This window comes from Nannobrachium achirus (genome assembly GCF_963921795.1).
Source record: "Nannobrachium achirus genome assembly, chromosome: 16".
Classification (NCBI taxonomy): Eukaryota; Metazoa; Chordata; class Actinopteri; order Myctophiformes; family Myctophidae; genus Nannobrachium; species Nannobrachium achirus.
The window spans coordinates 58759006-58775878 of record NC_137823.1 but is presented as its reverse complement, the minus strand read 5'-3'; the positions used below and the strand labels follow the sequence as shown (position 1 = coordinate 58775878).

At 43.5% G+C, this 16873-nt stretch overlaps 1 protein-coding gene across 1 annotated transcript in view; it reads right to left on the bottom strand.

Annotated features, from left to right (window-relative positions):
* Positions 1 to 16873, bottom strand: part of igf2r (insulin-like growth factor 2 receptor) — a 95206-nt gene that overhangs the window by 52051 nt on the left and 26282 nt on the right. The window contains exons 5-17 of the mRNA XM_080745274.1: positions 16055 to 16187; positions 15417 to 15528; positions 13567 to 13672; positions 11960 to 12119; positions 8948 to 9140; positions 8253 to 8356; positions 7836 to 8000; positions 6835 to 6981; positions 5857 to 6009; positions 4988 to 5125; positions 3707 to 3863; positions 1615 to 1789; positions 789 to 904 (exon numbers count right to left, since the gene is read on the bottom strand). Coding sequence (XP_080601400.1) covers positions 789 to 904; positions 1615 to 1789; positions 3707 to 3863; positions 4988 to 5125; positions 5857 to 6009; positions 6835 to 6981; positions 7836 to 8000; positions 8253 to 8356; positions 8948 to 9140; positions 11960 to 12119; positions 13567 to 13672; positions 15417 to 15528; positions 16055 to 16187 — 1859 coding nt within the window. The remainder of the gene's footprint in view (positions 1 to 788; positions 905 to 1614; positions 1790 to 3706; positions 3864 to 4987; positions 5126 to 5856; positions 6010 to 6834; positions 6982 to 7835; positions 8001 to 8252; positions 8357 to 8947; positions 9141 to 11959; positions 12120 to 13566; positions 13673 to 15416; positions 15529 to 16054; positions 16188 to 16873) is intronic.

The window sequence follows — 16873 nt, the reverse complement described above, 5'->3', positions numbered from 1 at the left end:
TTACCTGGACAGGTGGTATTGTTCAGTGTTACCTGGACAGGTGGTATTGTTCAGTGTTACCTGGACAGGTGGTATTGTTCAGTGTTACCTGGACAGGTGGTATTGTTCAGTGTTACCTGGACAGGTGGTATTGTTTAGTGTTACCTGGACAGGTGGTATTGTTCAGTGTTACCTGGACAGGTGGTATTGTTTAGTGTTACCTGGACAGGTGGTATTGTTCAGTGTTACCTGGACAGGTGGTATTGTTCAGTGTTACCTGGACAGGTGGTATTGTTCAGTGTTACCTGGACAGGTGGTATTGTTCAGTGTTACCTGGACAGGTGGTATTGTTCAGTGTTACCTGGACAGGTGGTATTGTTCAGTGTTACCTGGACAGGTGGTATTGTTCAGAGTTACCTGGACAGGTGGTATTGTTCAGTGTTACCTGGACAGGTGGTATTGTTCAGTGTTACCTGGACAGGTGGTATTGTTCAGAGTTACCTGGACAGGTGGTATTGTTCAGAGTTACCTGGACAGGTGGTATTGTTTAGTGTTACCTGGACAGGTGGTATTGTTCAGTGTTACCTGGACAGGTGGTATTGTTTAGTGTTACCTGGACAGGTGGTATTGTTCAGTGTTACCTGGACAGGTGGTATTGTTTAGTGTTACCTGGACAGGTGGTATTGTTCAGTGTTACCTGGACAGGTGGTATTGTTCAGTGTTACCTGGACAGGTGGTATTGTTTAGTGTTACCTGGACAGGTGGTATTGTTCAGTGTTACCTGGACAGGTGGTATTGTTCAGTGTTACCTGGACAGGTCGTATTGTTCCAGCGTGTTGGGATCGGTCACCACGCACTCATGGGGCCTCTCTGGACAGGCGTAGGACGTGTACCATTGGAAGATATAGGTGTAGTTGTCCTCTTTCTGAAACGCATTTATACACACAGTTTATTACTTTATGCTGAAGAGAAGAGAGGAGAAGAGGGCTGTCACGATTATGACATTTTACATGGCGATTAATTGTCACTCAAATAATTGCGATTAACGATTTAATTGTGTTTTTGTGGTTGACAATTACATTTCTGTTTGGCTTTTAGACTTTGAAGTTGCACATGGTAGATATGACACATAACCTAAATACACAAAGAAATTACTGACATATTTGACAACTTTACACTTTAAAAAGAACATTGATAGTGGAAATAGCTGATCTACAAGCTCACAACTCGTCGCATTGCGACACATTGTGAGCTTGTAGATCTGCTATTTCCACTACTTTTTGAAAGTGTTTGTAACTACGGTATATTAACATTTCTCAACATGGAAATGATTATGACGATTATGCAAAATAATTGCGATTACCTCAAATAATTGTGATTAGACGATTATGTAATTATTGTGACAGCCCTACTTTAAGCTGAAGAGAAGAGAAGAGAAGAGGAGAGGAGAGGAGAGGAGAGGAGAGGAGAGGAGAGGAGAGGAGAGGAGAGGAGAGGAGAGGAGAGGAGAGGAGAGGAGAGGAGAGGAGAGAAGAGAAGAGAAGAGAAGAGAAGAGAAGAGAAGAGAAGAGAAGAGAAGAGAAGAGAAGAGAAGAGAAGAGAAGGGAAGGAGAAGGAGAAGGAGAAGAGGTTCACCTGGAACTTGGGCTGTCCGGCCCCAGCATCTCGGTCACAGAGGAAGGTGATGAGCGTAGAGCGCAGGGTGTGTCCTTCGTTGTTGTACTGGGAACCATGAGAATAGGTCAACTGGATCACCTCGTCATAGTAGGACAGGTGGGAGCTGAACTCCCCCAGGCTCCACGACTTCAAGCTGAACCAGAGAAAAAGAGACGTCAACGACACAAGAAATTTATATCGCACAGCTCCTCAACACCGATTGATCTTTATTTACCAAGGAGGTCGCACAGCTCGTAGCCACGATGCAAACGTATTTTATTTAAAAGGGAAACCAACGTTTCGTCAAGAATAGTTTTCCTCAGGTTTCGGGCAAGAATAAGTACCAACTTCACACTTAACCACTTAAAGGGACTACACCATGAATTTAATTTCTTCCAATTTTCATGTATTTGTTTTTATGTCCCACCAGCACGTTCTATCCTCACAAAGTCCTCTCTCTGACCATTGTGTCTTTCTCAGTTTATGGGCAGATCTATGTAGGCAGGTCTCAGAACGGGCTGTCAGATTTTCTCCCTCTGGTGACATCACCAGAGGGACCTACTGCTACTGCTGTGCTGAGTGGGGGTTGGGGAGGGGTGGGCAGGCCTGAGAAGGATGTACTTCAGCTGAAAATGCTCTGAAAGCCAGGCAGAAATGACAGGGCCTCTGTAACTCAGGAGTGGTAATTTAGCCTCAAACCTTTTGAAAAACGTTTTTGGGACACAACCAATGATATATCAATTATTTTTTAAATGCATGGTGTAGAACCTTTAACCATAGTAACAGGTCATAATACGGCAGTTGAATATATTGCAAAAATAGCCGTTATACACTGTACTGTAGATCGACTATTTTAGCATTTAACCCCTCTGCTCCCTGGGTGCTGGGCCATTAGAGCTCACTTATAGTTGCAGAGCAGAACATTTCACGGATGTGCAAATATACAGTGAATATATTACGTTGTAAAGCGCTGTGTTATGAATTTAACCAGATGGACCCGTTATCACAGAGAATGTTACTGTGTTTAGGGCTGTCACAATTATTACATAATCGTCTAATCGCAATTATTTTGCATAATCGTCAATGTTAAAGGACAACTCCGCCCTAAATCACTTCTAGGCTCATTTTCCTACTTATATTGATCCATAAATACTGTCCATTAGGCAGACATGCTCCTGTTGTCCAGTTTCCCCAGCAGAACCCAGCAGCTCTCACAGCATAGAGTGGAGCATATAAGCCTATCGCTTTTACACTATTTGGTGCGGTCAAAAGTGATTTCTTTTTTCATGAATGTGTTACTAGTTGTTATTACAAACACATCCATGCCTTGTTTGCTCCACACAAGCCACCACAGTCTCATAAATCATGTTTTGGGGTGAGCATTCGGCACAAATGCCAATCAAATTGACTGTACTGGCCAATCACAGGGCATCTTTTCCGGGACTTGGTAAAACACATAAAAGCATAACATCTGTTTAGAAGAGTGTGATGGCTTTTGTGGGACAACGATGACATGGATGTGTTTGTAATGACAACTAGTAACACATTCATGAAAAATAAAATCACTTTTGACCACAACAAATAGTGTAAGAGTGATAGGCTTATAGGCTCCACTCTATGCTATGAGAGCTGCTGGGTTCTGCTGGGGAAACTGGACAACAGGAGCATTTGTGCCTAATAGACCACATGGACAGTAATTTTGGATCAATATAAGTAGGAAAATGAGCCTAGAAGTGATTTAGGGCGGAGTTGTCCTTTAATATAGTTTCAAACACTTTCAAAAAGTAGTGGAAATAGCAGATCTACAAGCTCACGACGCGTTGTGAGCTTGTAGATCGGCTATTTCCACTATCAATGTTCTTTTTTAAGTATAAAGTGGGCAAATATGTCTGTAATTTCGTTGTATATTTAAGTTATGTGTCATATCTACCATGTGCAACTTCAAAGCCTAAAAGCCAAACAGAAATGTAATTGTCAACGACAAATACACAATTAAATCGTTAATCGCAATTATTTGGGTGACAATTAATCGTCATGTAAAATGTCATAATCGTGACAGCTCTGTCCTCACCTCTTGTCCACCTGACAGGCGCCCGTCTTGGCGGGACAGGAGGCGGCGGGGACGGTGACGGGACCGCACACGTTGATGTAGTAGTCGTACACGTCACTGGACAGGTTGTAGAAGCCACCGTCGGGCTTGGACAGAGGGGTCAGGTCAAAGGTGAAGTCTGGAGCAGGGGAGAGAGAGGAAGGTGAGAGGAAGAGGGACAGAGAGGAAGATGAGAGAGCCAGTGGCAGCCTGGGTGTCCAATGATATCAAGCACACCTACACTAGTCTGGGATCACTTCACTTTTCGGGTTTGTAACCGGTCTGGAGCGGAAACCACAAAACGTCATGTTGTAGTACTAAAAGGACTACAATTTGCCGGAAAGATCAAACCGGATTCAGTTTTAACCCAAAATATTCCCCTGCGCTCAAGGACACGCTTTTAGGGCCTACCTAATAAACTCCTTGATGCGGAGTAGTTTTGCTTTTGAAAAATTTGTTTGGTATATGCATCTTTTAGTCCAACTTTTAGCGACTGGCAACTTTTAGCGAGCATTTTAATAAGGATTGGGGAAACAAACGGAGGGAACCAAATCAAAGCAACGCCGCTTCTTCTAGTGGTTTCCGCGCTTTAGGCGGAAACCAAACGGCCTGTTGTGAACGAACACCAGGCTTTCTCTCAGAAAGCCTGGTAGGCTAGGTTACACCTACACAGACACACGCCTACTTAGAACCTTGACAACCTTGCATACAGCATATACATGCACCTTAACTCATTGGTTGTTTACAGCCGAGGAAACCGAAGACTTTTCTATGTCTTTCACTGCTGGCTTCTCCTACCTGTTAACGCGGGCGCTAATCCAGTTCCCATCGTGCACGATCGGACACTGCCATGCACCGTGTGTTCGCGTATTCCATCAGCTTCTCAAATCCTTTTAAATTTTGATCAAATTGATCAATCCGTTCTCCATCTGTAAGCCGTGGTGTTTACACAGAAAGCTAACGGGCTGGAATAGAGGACGGACCATCCGCTTCCGGTTTGCGGCCTCAATGTTAATCGGTCCGCTCCATAATGTGTGTAGAAACCGATCCCGGAGCATTAGTTCCGGCCTATTTTAGTTCGGCTTCGACGGATTCTTATTTTTTAATTAAAGCTTATTAAATCTTCAGGTTCCTCGGGCATGGCGGAGAAGCCCTACAAAGGGGTCTTTTTTTGGCAACAGTTGTGTTAAGAGCTTGACAACTGCTTTAAAACTGTTGCTATGGGATGTTTATGTGCACATAACGTGCGTGTGTGTGTCCTACCAGACTGTGGGTCTTGCACCTTGCAGTCGTCTCCCTCGGCCTTGGACAGCACGCAGGCCACGGCCGTGTACCACTCAAACTCGTACATGCAGCCGTCGGACGACACGCTGCGCATGATGGGAGCGCTCTCCAGCTCGCCTGACGGGAGGACGGCAAGAACCGACCAAAGACAACAAAACACGAAAATATGACCATGTGAGTCTGGAATAGAATCCACTGTGACAGCCAGAAACTAAATGCATGTTCCACACACACACACACACACACACGCACGCACGCACGCACGCACGCACGCACAGGAGAATATGGGAATTTTATTTTCACAGATGCACGTGGTATGACTTTCAGGGTTCCCACACATCTTTACCAATTAATTTCCAAAACCTTTCCAGAATATTTAACCCGATTTCCAGGACTATATAACAATAACGTGTCGCTTACTCCTATGTGCAATGCCCAAAGACAGGTAGCGTATGCCAGTGGTTCTCAACCTTTTCAGGCTGTGAGCCCCGAAATAATCATATTTGAAGAGAGTTGAGGAATTTTGTATAACACGGTTTTATTGTGAAAATAGCCAATCTACATGCTCAGTAGATTGTCTATTTTCACAATTTCTGCCTCTAATATCTGACAATTTGGCCCATGTTTAATTTGTCATTTCAGAGGGATTAACAAAATCAATAACCAAAGACAATGCATAGCTATTTTTTCCAGGACCTTCCAGGACCCTTGATAAATTCCAAAACATTTCCAGTACTGGAAAAATATTTTTTCTAATTTCAAAATATTTCCAGGAATTTCATGACCGTGGGAACCCTGGATTTAGTGTGCGACACAAATGACATTTGACTTGAGACACACGCACACACCTGGTTTGCACTTGAGCGTGATGATGGTCCTGATGTTGGTGTTGGTGTCACACTTGTCCCCGTCAGTGTAAACCAGCCTGATGTCACCTCCTGGCTCGCTGGTCGGTACCGAGGACAGGAACAATCCCAGACTTTTGGATTTGTTGTGCTGATCTGAAGTAACAGAAGCCACAGAAGCAGCAGGATATGCTTAAGACATCAGCAGGACACTAGGGCACGTGCATGGCTAAATCCCACTCTTTCTTTTGTTCTTAGTTAGTGAAATCCCTAGCTCTGGTCCATAGCGTTTAGTGGAGTTCTCCCTAACGCTATGTTCGTCTACCCCCCAAATCCTTGGCAAATCCGGAAAGACCCGTCGTCTGGTCCGAAAATAACAAAAACTGTTTCGCCCCTCACCAAACCAATGGTATCAGTGGACAGTTGAAAGCTTACTCTACTTAGTGGACGCAGTCTGAGCCCCCCACCACACGATTAAAATACATTTCTAGTGCAAAATGAAAAATATTCCACCGGATGGAGACTCCATTTCTTCTAGTTTTTCACTATTTGTCGTCACCATCACGGTATCAACTCACTACTGCCGCGCAGGTCAGAGGACCTGAAATGCACCGCATTAACAGAGCATTAGTCTCATTGGGTGTTATTCAGTTCTGCGACGTTGGAAGCGCTGTTTCGTAAAAAGAGTATTCAACCAGGAAGAGTGTCTCCATACGGTGGAATATTTTTCATTTAGCCATAGTATTTTAATCGTGTGGTGGGGGGCTCAGACTGCGTCCACTAAGTAGAGTAAGCTTTCAACTGTCCACTGATACCTTTGGTTTGGTGAGGGGCGAAACATTTTTTTTAAATTTTCGGACCAGACAACGGGTCTTTCCAGATTTGTCAAGGATTTGGAGGAACATAGCGTTAGGGAGAACTCCACTAACGCTATGGACCAGAGCTATGAAATCCCTTGCTTTTCCGTGCGTCTGTCCTCACCTACGACGCAGATGGCAGAGTCCTCTGGGCAGCGCGTGGCCGCTCCTCTCTGGATGACTCTGCGACACATGTTGAGGTAGAAGCGACTCTTGTCTCCCTCCGGCGTGCTGGCGTAAACCGCCTCCCAGTTCTGGGCCGTTTCAGACTCTGAATGAAGACAGGGAGAGAGAGAGATGGATTTTGAGACAGAACACAGATTAATTAATGCAACCACAATGGCTGATATTTTAGCATGCCAACATTCCAGGAATAGAAAGGCCGTATTGTTTTCATGAGCTACTGTATGTAGCAACGGGGTGGGAACTTGTATATCTGCTATTTCCGCCTTATGACATGACCAGAATAGGGTTAACCCATTTAGAACAGGTACACATTATAGTGTATCATTATTTTATGCTTTAACTATTAAAAAACAGCAGATCTACAAGCTCACAGCGCGGCACCCTTGGGATAATAGGTATCTATCTATCTATCTATCTATCTTGTAGATCTGTTATTTTTGAAAAATTGTGAAAATTTGATTTTTTTTACGATTCTATAAGTGTCTTTTGAATCCTTCTAAGGTTTTTTGAAAAACCTATGTTTCTATGTCAGCAATCTGGCCAGCCATCATCATCAAAGAAAAGGTCCTTTTCACTTCACTGGAGCTCAGTTAGTCTGTTCTTGAGAGACTGCTATGTCAGTGGTTCTCAAACGTTTTCATGTCAAGGACCCCCAAACTTATATTTATTTGGCCACGGACCCGCATCTCAAAATATCTAGTTCCAGGGACCCCCCCCCCCCCCCCCCCCCCAGAAGCAAAATTTGAGTTACAAACGTTTGCTTTAAAAATACATATATTCAAAGATTTGCACAACTTTTTGCACAACTTTTTCAAAAATAGCAGATCTACAAGCTCGCAGCGCGGCACTCGGTGCCGCGCTGTGAGCTTGTATATCTGCTATTTTTCAATAGTTAAAGCATTCAATAATTCTAGGCCTTAAAGACACAGTCCGTCTCACCAGGGTATCGCGTGAGGGGCATGAGGTCGTAGTGCTTCCCGTGGTTGGAGACCCTGCACAGAGGGTCCTCCGTTCCCTTCACACACGCATAGAGCGTCGCCCAGTTGAAAGAGTAGGTGCAGTCAGTCTCACCCACGAACACAGGAGAGCCTTGACCACCGTTGGCTGAGGATGAAACACACACACACACAGAGAGCAGAGACAATGATTGACAGGCAAAATCCCTCAACAGTGACACCTGCAGGCAAACTTTTATTTTTCATTGCAACTGAAAAGGCCTCAGAGACAAAAAAAACTTTTATGTTTTGTAAAAATAGCAGGTCATGAGCCCTTTAAGATCGATGAAACTGTAAGTCTTGCACGCTTTAACTATAACTATATCTGTCCTCTTCCATAGGTTTTAAACGGGGGTCTCACCTGCGGTCTTGTTGCATTCAAAGTTAATGATGGTCATCCTCTGGAAGCCCGTGGAACACTTCTGTCCGTCAGGGTAGATCAGAGTTAGGTCTCCATCAGAATAGCTGGAGAGAGAGAGGAGAGAGAGAGAGAGAGAGGAGAGAGAGAGAGAGAAAGAGAGAGAGAGAGAGGAGAGAGACTTGAAAATCTCTAAAACAGCCCACTGGTTGAGATAGATAGTCAAGTCAAGTCAAGTCAAGTCAAGTCAAGTCAAGTTTATTTATATAGCACATTTTAAAAACAACAATAGTTGACCCAAAGTGCTTTCCGGAGGCAAAAGAACAACAGTTTACAAAGCAATTTTACATGTGAATTGTGAAACCAAAAACAACATCAATAAAAACAGGAAAAACAGTTCACGCAACACCAAAAACATAGAATCATACTATATTAAAAGCAAGGGTAAAAAGGTGGGTCTTCAGATTTGATTTAAAATGTTCAATGGAGGGGCTAATTTTTATGTGTAGTGGGAGATTGTTCCAAAGTATCGGTGCCGCTACGGAGAAAGCCCGATCACCTTTCGTTACCAAATTTGACGGGGGGACTTGGAGGAGTTTCTGGGTGGATGACCTAAGTAACCTAGAAGCAGGGGGATAGTGTATTATAGATAGATAAAGTAAACCACAGATAGTTGGCTGGTTTCTCTCTCTCCTTACCGGAGTGTCTGGTTCTGGTATCTTCCAGCGACCTTCTTGACGTCTCCGCTGGCTTTCACCTGGCAGGCTGACACGTAGTTCTCATCTCCACAGATGACCGAGCCGATCCCCCCGCACACGTTCAGGTAGAAGACGTAGTCGTTCCTCGGATCGCCGGACTTGGTCTCAGCATAGGAGAGGTTGGACGAAATGTCTGCTTGCACACACACAACGCACGCACGGACGCACACACAGAGAAATGAGTCTAATAGTACTTCTAAAATGGTATTTACATAGATTGCAGTGTTGATTTCGTCGACTAAAACTATGACAAAAAATGTTTGTCGACTATGTTTTTTTCACTGACGAAAACTAAATAAAAACTAAACTATGATGACTAAAACTAAGACTAAATATATTGCCAATTTCGTCAACAAAATAAAAAACTAGACTAAAACATTAGGGAGGGACTAGTGGAGAAGACAGTAATTTTATGTTTCGTTGCTCTCAGGTGTTGCACGCTGAAAATAGCAGATCTACAAGCTCACAACGCGTCGTACAAGCTCACAAACCGTCGCAGCGCGACACGTTGTGAGCTTGTAGATCGGCTATTTTCAGTACGCAAACCAGGTGTAAAATCAGTCATTACGATGCCATCAAGGCCTGCCAAAATACATCTTATGATATTTAGTCGACTAAAATTAGACTAAAACTAAAAGACATTTTTAATTCAAAGACTATGACTAAAACTAAATCAAAATATGCTGTCAAAAACAACACTGATAGATTGTGCATTACATTCACTCATTCAAACTCACATTCATACACCAATGGCAGAGGAAACCGTGCAAGGCACCAACCTGCACCAACCGGGAGCAACTAGGGGTTCAGAGTCTTTCTCCAGGGCACATTGACACTAACTCTGGGGGAGCCCGGGATCGAACTGGGAACCTTTCGGTTCTCCATCCGGCAGCTCTACCCCTGAGCCACTGCCGCCCAACTACAACATTTTGCTTAGAAAACCAAAACAAACATAAATTATGCTATGAATTAATGACTATCCACTGTTTGAAGATGAATATAACATTACAAAGTAACGGAGTGAAGAAGTCGCCAGTCCAGTTTCGTTGTCAATATGTTCAAATGATGTACAAATAAGTATTGCTTTCTATTCAATAACAGCCGTGTTAGTAAAGCTTTGGATTTAACTCATTTGCTGCTATTTTAAACATAGGCTGAACTGTTTTCCTGCCAAATTGTCCTTACCTTTTAATGTGGGCACGTGCACGCATAGTGCACGATCTGTGCGCGACTCATGTACAAGAATCAAACCGCTTCCAAATAAAAAAAAACGTGTGAAAAAAGACGATGATATGACCGTGCAGCTCCTTCCTTTGTTTACAATGGAAACCTATGGGACCGGAGCTATCAATGGGCCTTAGACCGGATACGGAAACCTAGATCCGGTCAGAACCGGAAATAGGGCCGGATACAGTTAGAAGGCGGGCCTGTAGAGTTCGAATCGGCTATAAAGAGCGATCATACTTTTAATTGTTTCATAATGATTAAAGCTAATTAAATTTCCTGGATCTACGGGCATAGCAGAGTGGTACAGCGGGAAATCTCCGGTTTCGACGGCGATATCAGGAAATGAGTTAATTTGGTCAGGCTCACAGAAGTGCACACAAGTGGGGGGGATTTTGAAAATATATAAAAATAAATATGCCCAAAATAGGAACACTAGGGTTAATGTGGTTAAGCGTGATCAAACAAAATGTATCAAAGCAATCATTTGCCTATTCAGTTCAAGAATACACGAACATGTGTATTGCTATGCTAATAGTTGTTTTTTAAATTAAAATGTTCAAAAGTTAATTTCAAGAAAAAGGGCCAAGGACACTTGAATGTGAATATTTGAGGAAGCTTTACAAGGATAGTTTGATGTGCTGCTGATACATGGACTGATTAATGTGTTGAGTCACCATGTGCACAGAGGGTGACAAAGCACGTGATATGACTGGAAATAACAATGAGCAGCAGTAGGGCAAGCTGGGAAGGTTACGGTCACTTAAGATTATTCATAAACTTAACTTCCCTCTTTATAGAGGCTAAAAATACGTCCTCATAGCTCACATAGCAACGGCCGGCCTGGACAGCAAGGCACACGCTACTGTGTGTGTGTGTGTGTGTGTGTGTGTGTGTGTGTGTGTGTGTGTGTGTGTGTGTGTGTGTGTGTGTGCGTGCGCGTGCGTGCGTGCGTGCGTGCGTGCGTGCGTGCGTGCGTGCGTGTGTGTGCGTGTGTGAGTTAGGGCATTAACGACTTGTGATTTTTGCAAGTCGACTCGATTCAGTAAAAGGTTGAGTTGAAGTCGACTTTATCGTTTGATGACGTCATCACATCACACACGACCCCCCAATTATTTTGGGGGGTCCCCAGATGATTAACTTAATGTTACTTAATGTCACTCAACTGTAAACAAACCAACATAAAGTTTAAGTGTATAGAGGGTATCTGCACATTTCTAAAGTGCCAATTTAAGGACTTTTTAATACCTTTAAAATGGCAAATTAAACATTGTCCAAACTGTCAAATATATAGAGGCAGAAATTGTGAAAATAGCCGATCTACATGCTCACAACGCCTCGCGATGTAGATCAGCTATTTTCACAATAGAAAGTATTACTTTTTTTCAACTTTGACTTTCTCTGGTGGGAGTCGACTTGTGTAATGAAATCGACTGAATCGACTTGTCGACTTTTTCGTTAATGCCCAAGGGCTCTATTATGATCCAGGTCTTATGCCTTATGCCTTAACTTCTTTGCCTTTTTTTTTACTATTTTGAAAAACATTTTTAAATACTCCAAATGCTGATCTACATCTGCACATTGTGAACTTGCAGATCAGCTATTTGAAATATTAAACAAAATATGTATATAGTAAAAAAAGGCAAAGAAGTTAAGGCATAAGGCATAAGACCTGGATCATAATAGAACCCCTAGTGTGAGTGTGAGTGTGTGAGTGCGTGCTCTCACATTGGTGTGTGAGTGGAGTGAGGTCTATGGAGACGTCATGCTGGTCACTGGTCAGTTTGCAGGTGTGACTCTCCAGGTAGTCTCTGTGACAGGCGTACTCCGTCCCCCAGGTCACCTCATAGCGACAGTTGGTGCTGGCTGTGACCTTAGGATCTGACCCCTGGAGAGGAGAGGAGAGGAGAGGAGAGGAGAGGAGAGGAGAGGAGAGGAGAGGAGAGGAGAGGTTTAAAAGAATGAGACAGTATTGTAAAAGGTTGGGGACCCCCCAGACACCATGGGAAATGAGGATATGGAAAACGATGACTGTACAGTAGTAAGTTGAATGATTTGAATAGGCAGAATGGTTTGTAGCTCGGCTATTTCCGCTATCAATGTTCTTTTTTTAAGTATAAAGTTGTCAAATATGTCAGTAGTTTCTTTGTATGTTTAGGTTATGTGTCATATCTACCATGTGCAACTTCAAAGCCTAAAAGCCAAACAGAAATGTAATTGTCAACGACAAAAACACAATTAAATCGTTAATCGCAATTATTTGAGTGACAATTAATCGTCATGTAAAATGTCATAATCGTGACAGCCCTATAATGAACCCCTGGATGAAGTTAGATTTCAATCTGAACCCAAATGGAGGCGGTAGAGCGGAGACAAACTAATCTATTGATAGCAACAATCCATGACCGCAGAATGCTGAGATGTGAACTCTGGTCTGTTAACTCTTACTGTGCCTATCCCGAACTAGTTCGGCTTTATTTCGGCCTTTTTATCGTCCGGGGTGCCTATCCCGAACTAGTTCGGCTTTTTATAAAAAAAAAAAAAACACATCCAGAGGCCTTACCGAAGCACCGGGCTAAATTTTCGAGCCGGCCGCCGGCCACGATCTGTTTACATCGGCCCGCGAGAGGGTCGCGCCGCCGATATTTGCCGTCCACTCCAATGCAATCCAGGATCTTTAGAGCTCATTTTCTCTGTTCCATGCATATCCATGAGGTGCGCAAGGTTTAATCACTGCTAAATCGCCGAAAATAGGGCTTCTAAAATGCTTGGTAGCCAATAGCTAACTTCAAGCTAACTTCATCCTGTCCCTATTCATGACACAAAGGAAAGTGTTCAGGCGCGTCATGGCTGCGCACGGCTTGTGCATATACAGCGTAAGTCTATGGTGGATTCTCTGGCCATTGGGCGCCCTCTAGTGGAGATTCCTGGCGCTGGATGAGTTAACTGTGTAAAAGGAAAACAATTCACCCCAAGCATCTCCCTCTCTTTCACTGTGGCTCCTCAGAAGCCTGACTTTCTAATGTCAACACTTATGTCAATACGATCGGACACAGAACTATTGTTTGTTTTATTAAAGCAGTTTAGAGAAGATGTAACATTTGGTCTTTTAACATTTTTTTGTCACGTCAGGCCCACTTCCATTTGGGAGAAAATGAAACGTACTATATTTTGAAGACAATCAAATTCGGGACAAGATCCAATAAGTTAACCTGTAGCGTACGTGGACTTGGGAAGTGCTCCGAATGATGCGTTATGATGGCCAATTCATCAACGGCCATTCATTTTTATTGTGCTGCTTGTTCGGTGTGGATATGCGTGCCTGCGTGTCTCACCTCCTGTCTTCCCGAAGGGCAGATGAAGGTGACGGTGACAGCGGGAGTGTGTCCATTACAGAAGTCTGGAACAGAGTCGGTATCGAGCTCATACCTCAGCTGCAATCTGAGAGGAGAGGAGAGGAGAGGAGAGGAGAGGAGAGGAGAGGAGAGGAGAGGAGAGGAGAGGAGAGGAGAGGAGAGGAGAGGAGCAAACGTTGATGAACAGCAGTGAGCAGACAGTGAAGCTCTGTACAGACCGGCGAATTAGCAAAAGCTAAACTACATCCTCAAGTGATGATGACCTGGCCGTGGTTGTTATCCTATTAAATAATAATAATATCCAGCGATTTATTTTAAAACATTAGTCTTTTTGCAGATATAAATTAACAATAAAACATACATAAACCATGCTTTTACCAGTAGACATTCGAGTACTTTTTCCAAGCAGCCACACAGACGAGAGACACGGAAAAGAAACACTGTTCCCCTCGGCCTCAATGCAAAGGGAAGGTCCCTTGACCATGCTCTCTCTCTCTTTAAGTAGGATAGAGTGAGCTTGATTTAATACAGAGAGAGAGAGGAGTTCACCAGCGAATGTTCGCTAAATTCACCGGCGGTGTGTACGGACCTTGACACCCAGACTCCTATCCTTCCTCTGCTTTGAGGCAAATGGACAGACCGTTAAGCATCAGCCCTGATGGAGCACCACTACTGCTGCAGTCAGGGTTCACACACATTTTTACAGATGGATTTCCAAAACCTTTCCAGAATATTTAACCCAATTTCCAGGACTATATAATCATTCATTCATTGAGCATTCATTCACGAGTCCCTTACTCCTATGTGCAATGCCCAAAGACAGGCAGTGTAGCAAAAATAAAGCATAGAATCTTGCGCTTTGCGAGCTTGTAGATCTGTTCTTTTTATCACATACATTACATTAGGCTGCAATCACACAGCCTGTTACGAAAAATGAATGTTATACGTGTTTTAGAAAATGTTTTGTATTAACAAAATCAATAACCAAAAACAATGCATAGACATTTTTTCCAGGACCTTCCAGGACCCTTGATCAATTCCAAACCTTTTCCAGTACTGGAAAATGATTTTTCTCATTTCAAAATATTTCCAGGAATTTTCCATGACCGTGGGAGCCCTGTACAGTATATGGACAGTATGTGTGTAGCATAAGGCAGGGGTTTTCAAAGTGGGTGACGGGGCACCCTGGGGTGCCGTGACAGCAGTCCAGGGGTGCCGCGAGATAATTTGATAATATTTGGAATTTATTGGACACTTGAAAAAATATTATTTAGTATAATTTTAAACTTGAAGTACAAAGTTATTTTCAGTCAGTTCTAACCAAAATGGCTGTTATCTCAACGTTTTCCTCGCAACATAATCACTAAAATATCGTCACTGTCAGGCAGAAACCTTGTATCTCCAAGTTTCAAATGTGTACGTCTTTTGGTAAAGCAAAGCCCTGCTTCATCATACAAGACTGTCGCAAAAAACTAGTGAAAACAGATGATCTACAAGCACACAATGCCTCGCGATGCGAGGCGTTGTGTGCTTGTAGATCTGCCGTTTTCACTAGTTTAGATCATTTTATAGATGATAAATACAAAACGAACGGTTTTGGACATACAAGGTTTCCACCCGACAACGACGATATGCTATAAATATAAGGTGCTGGGAGTGAAAGTTATATTATTGTAGGGGTGCCTCGGATTAAAACAATATTCATGGGGTGCCCTGAGACAAAAATGTTTGAAAACCCCTGCTGTACAGTACATGGACAGTAAGTGTGTAGCATGTACAGTACATGGACAGTAAGTGTGTAGCATAAGGTTTATCATTATCTGGGTTACCTGTCATCAGAAACCAGCTCCAGCCTGTGTGTAGGAGAACCCATGCTGTAGGAACCCTGCTTGTTCTTCAGACACGCCGCCGAGTCCCCGGGACACTTAGTGTCTGGACGGTCTGGGAGGAGACAGAGAGGGGGAGAGAGAGAGAGAGAGGGGGAGAGAGAGAGAGAGAGGGTGAGCGACATTAACCCATTTACACCGGGTACTCATTATTACGCAATATGTTATGCTTTAACTATTAAAAAATAGCAGATTTACAAGCTTGCAGCGCAGCACCGAGTGCCGCGCTGCAAGCTTGTAGATCTGCTATTTTTGAAAAATCGTGAAAATTTGAATTTTGACCCGAGGATTCAAAAGTGTCTTTTGAATCCTTCTAAGGTTTTTTGAAAAACCTATGTTTCTATGTCAGCAATCTGGCCAGCCATTGTCAAAGAAAAGGTCCTTTTCACTTAACTGGAGCTTTAATAGCTCGAGACACCACAATGTCAGTGGTCCTCAAACTTTTTCATGTGAAGGACCCCCAAAATGACATGTATTTGGCCACGGACCCCCATCTCAAAATATAGGCCTAAATGGGTTAAAGAATGAAGACTCTTGGATCAAAACGTTTTTCCGTGTCAATCCATCCATAATGTCCGTACTGAGGCTGCGGCAGACGTTGATGTAGAAGTCCACCTGGTCATCAGAGTCGTCCACCAGGTACCCATCGGTCAGTTTGATCAGTGGGGTCAAGTCGTGTTTCTTTCCGTCGGTGTCGAACACGTAGCAGGGCACCTGGACACAGGCAAGGAAAGTCAAAGTATTTAACCACTTTCAAATCCTCTAAACTTGGTAAACTGGCCCCAAGTTGGCCCTGTACTTGGGACTACTCTACTCTACATCAAATCTCTACATCCTTACGCGTCGCAACGCAGAATGCAAAGTGAGCTTGTAGATCTGCTATTTTTTGGCTAATGTTCCCACCAGAATAGGGATGCTGGGGTTTAAGTGGTTCATAGTAATACATAAGGACCGCAGGTCTACACTAGAAACGGAGGAGGAAGAGAGATTTCCCAGGCTTGTGCTTTAATTGCTCTGTTCTGCTCTCGTGTGCTCTGTGCTGCGAGGCGCAAATGTGGCGCGCGGCTCCAAAGGGAGCAGAATTGGAGCGGAGAGCGGGTCGGCACGCACAAACCGTAGACGAACTAAGCATGTCGACGCAATTACTGCACGATCTCTCTCACCCAAAACGTACACAAAATCAAAAATACGGAACTATAAACGGCCAGTGTGTGTTATGTGGCTTTGAAAATGATTGAAAATGTAAAGAAATCTTTACAAAGGAGGGCCCACAGCTGAATACACAAAATGTAGGGTTCTTCACATGAAAACGTTTGAGAACCACTGGTGTATTGGACTGTAGGGACGTGCAGAGAATGTTAGAGAGGCAGGGGCTGGAATTTCTAAAAAGGCCTTTTGGT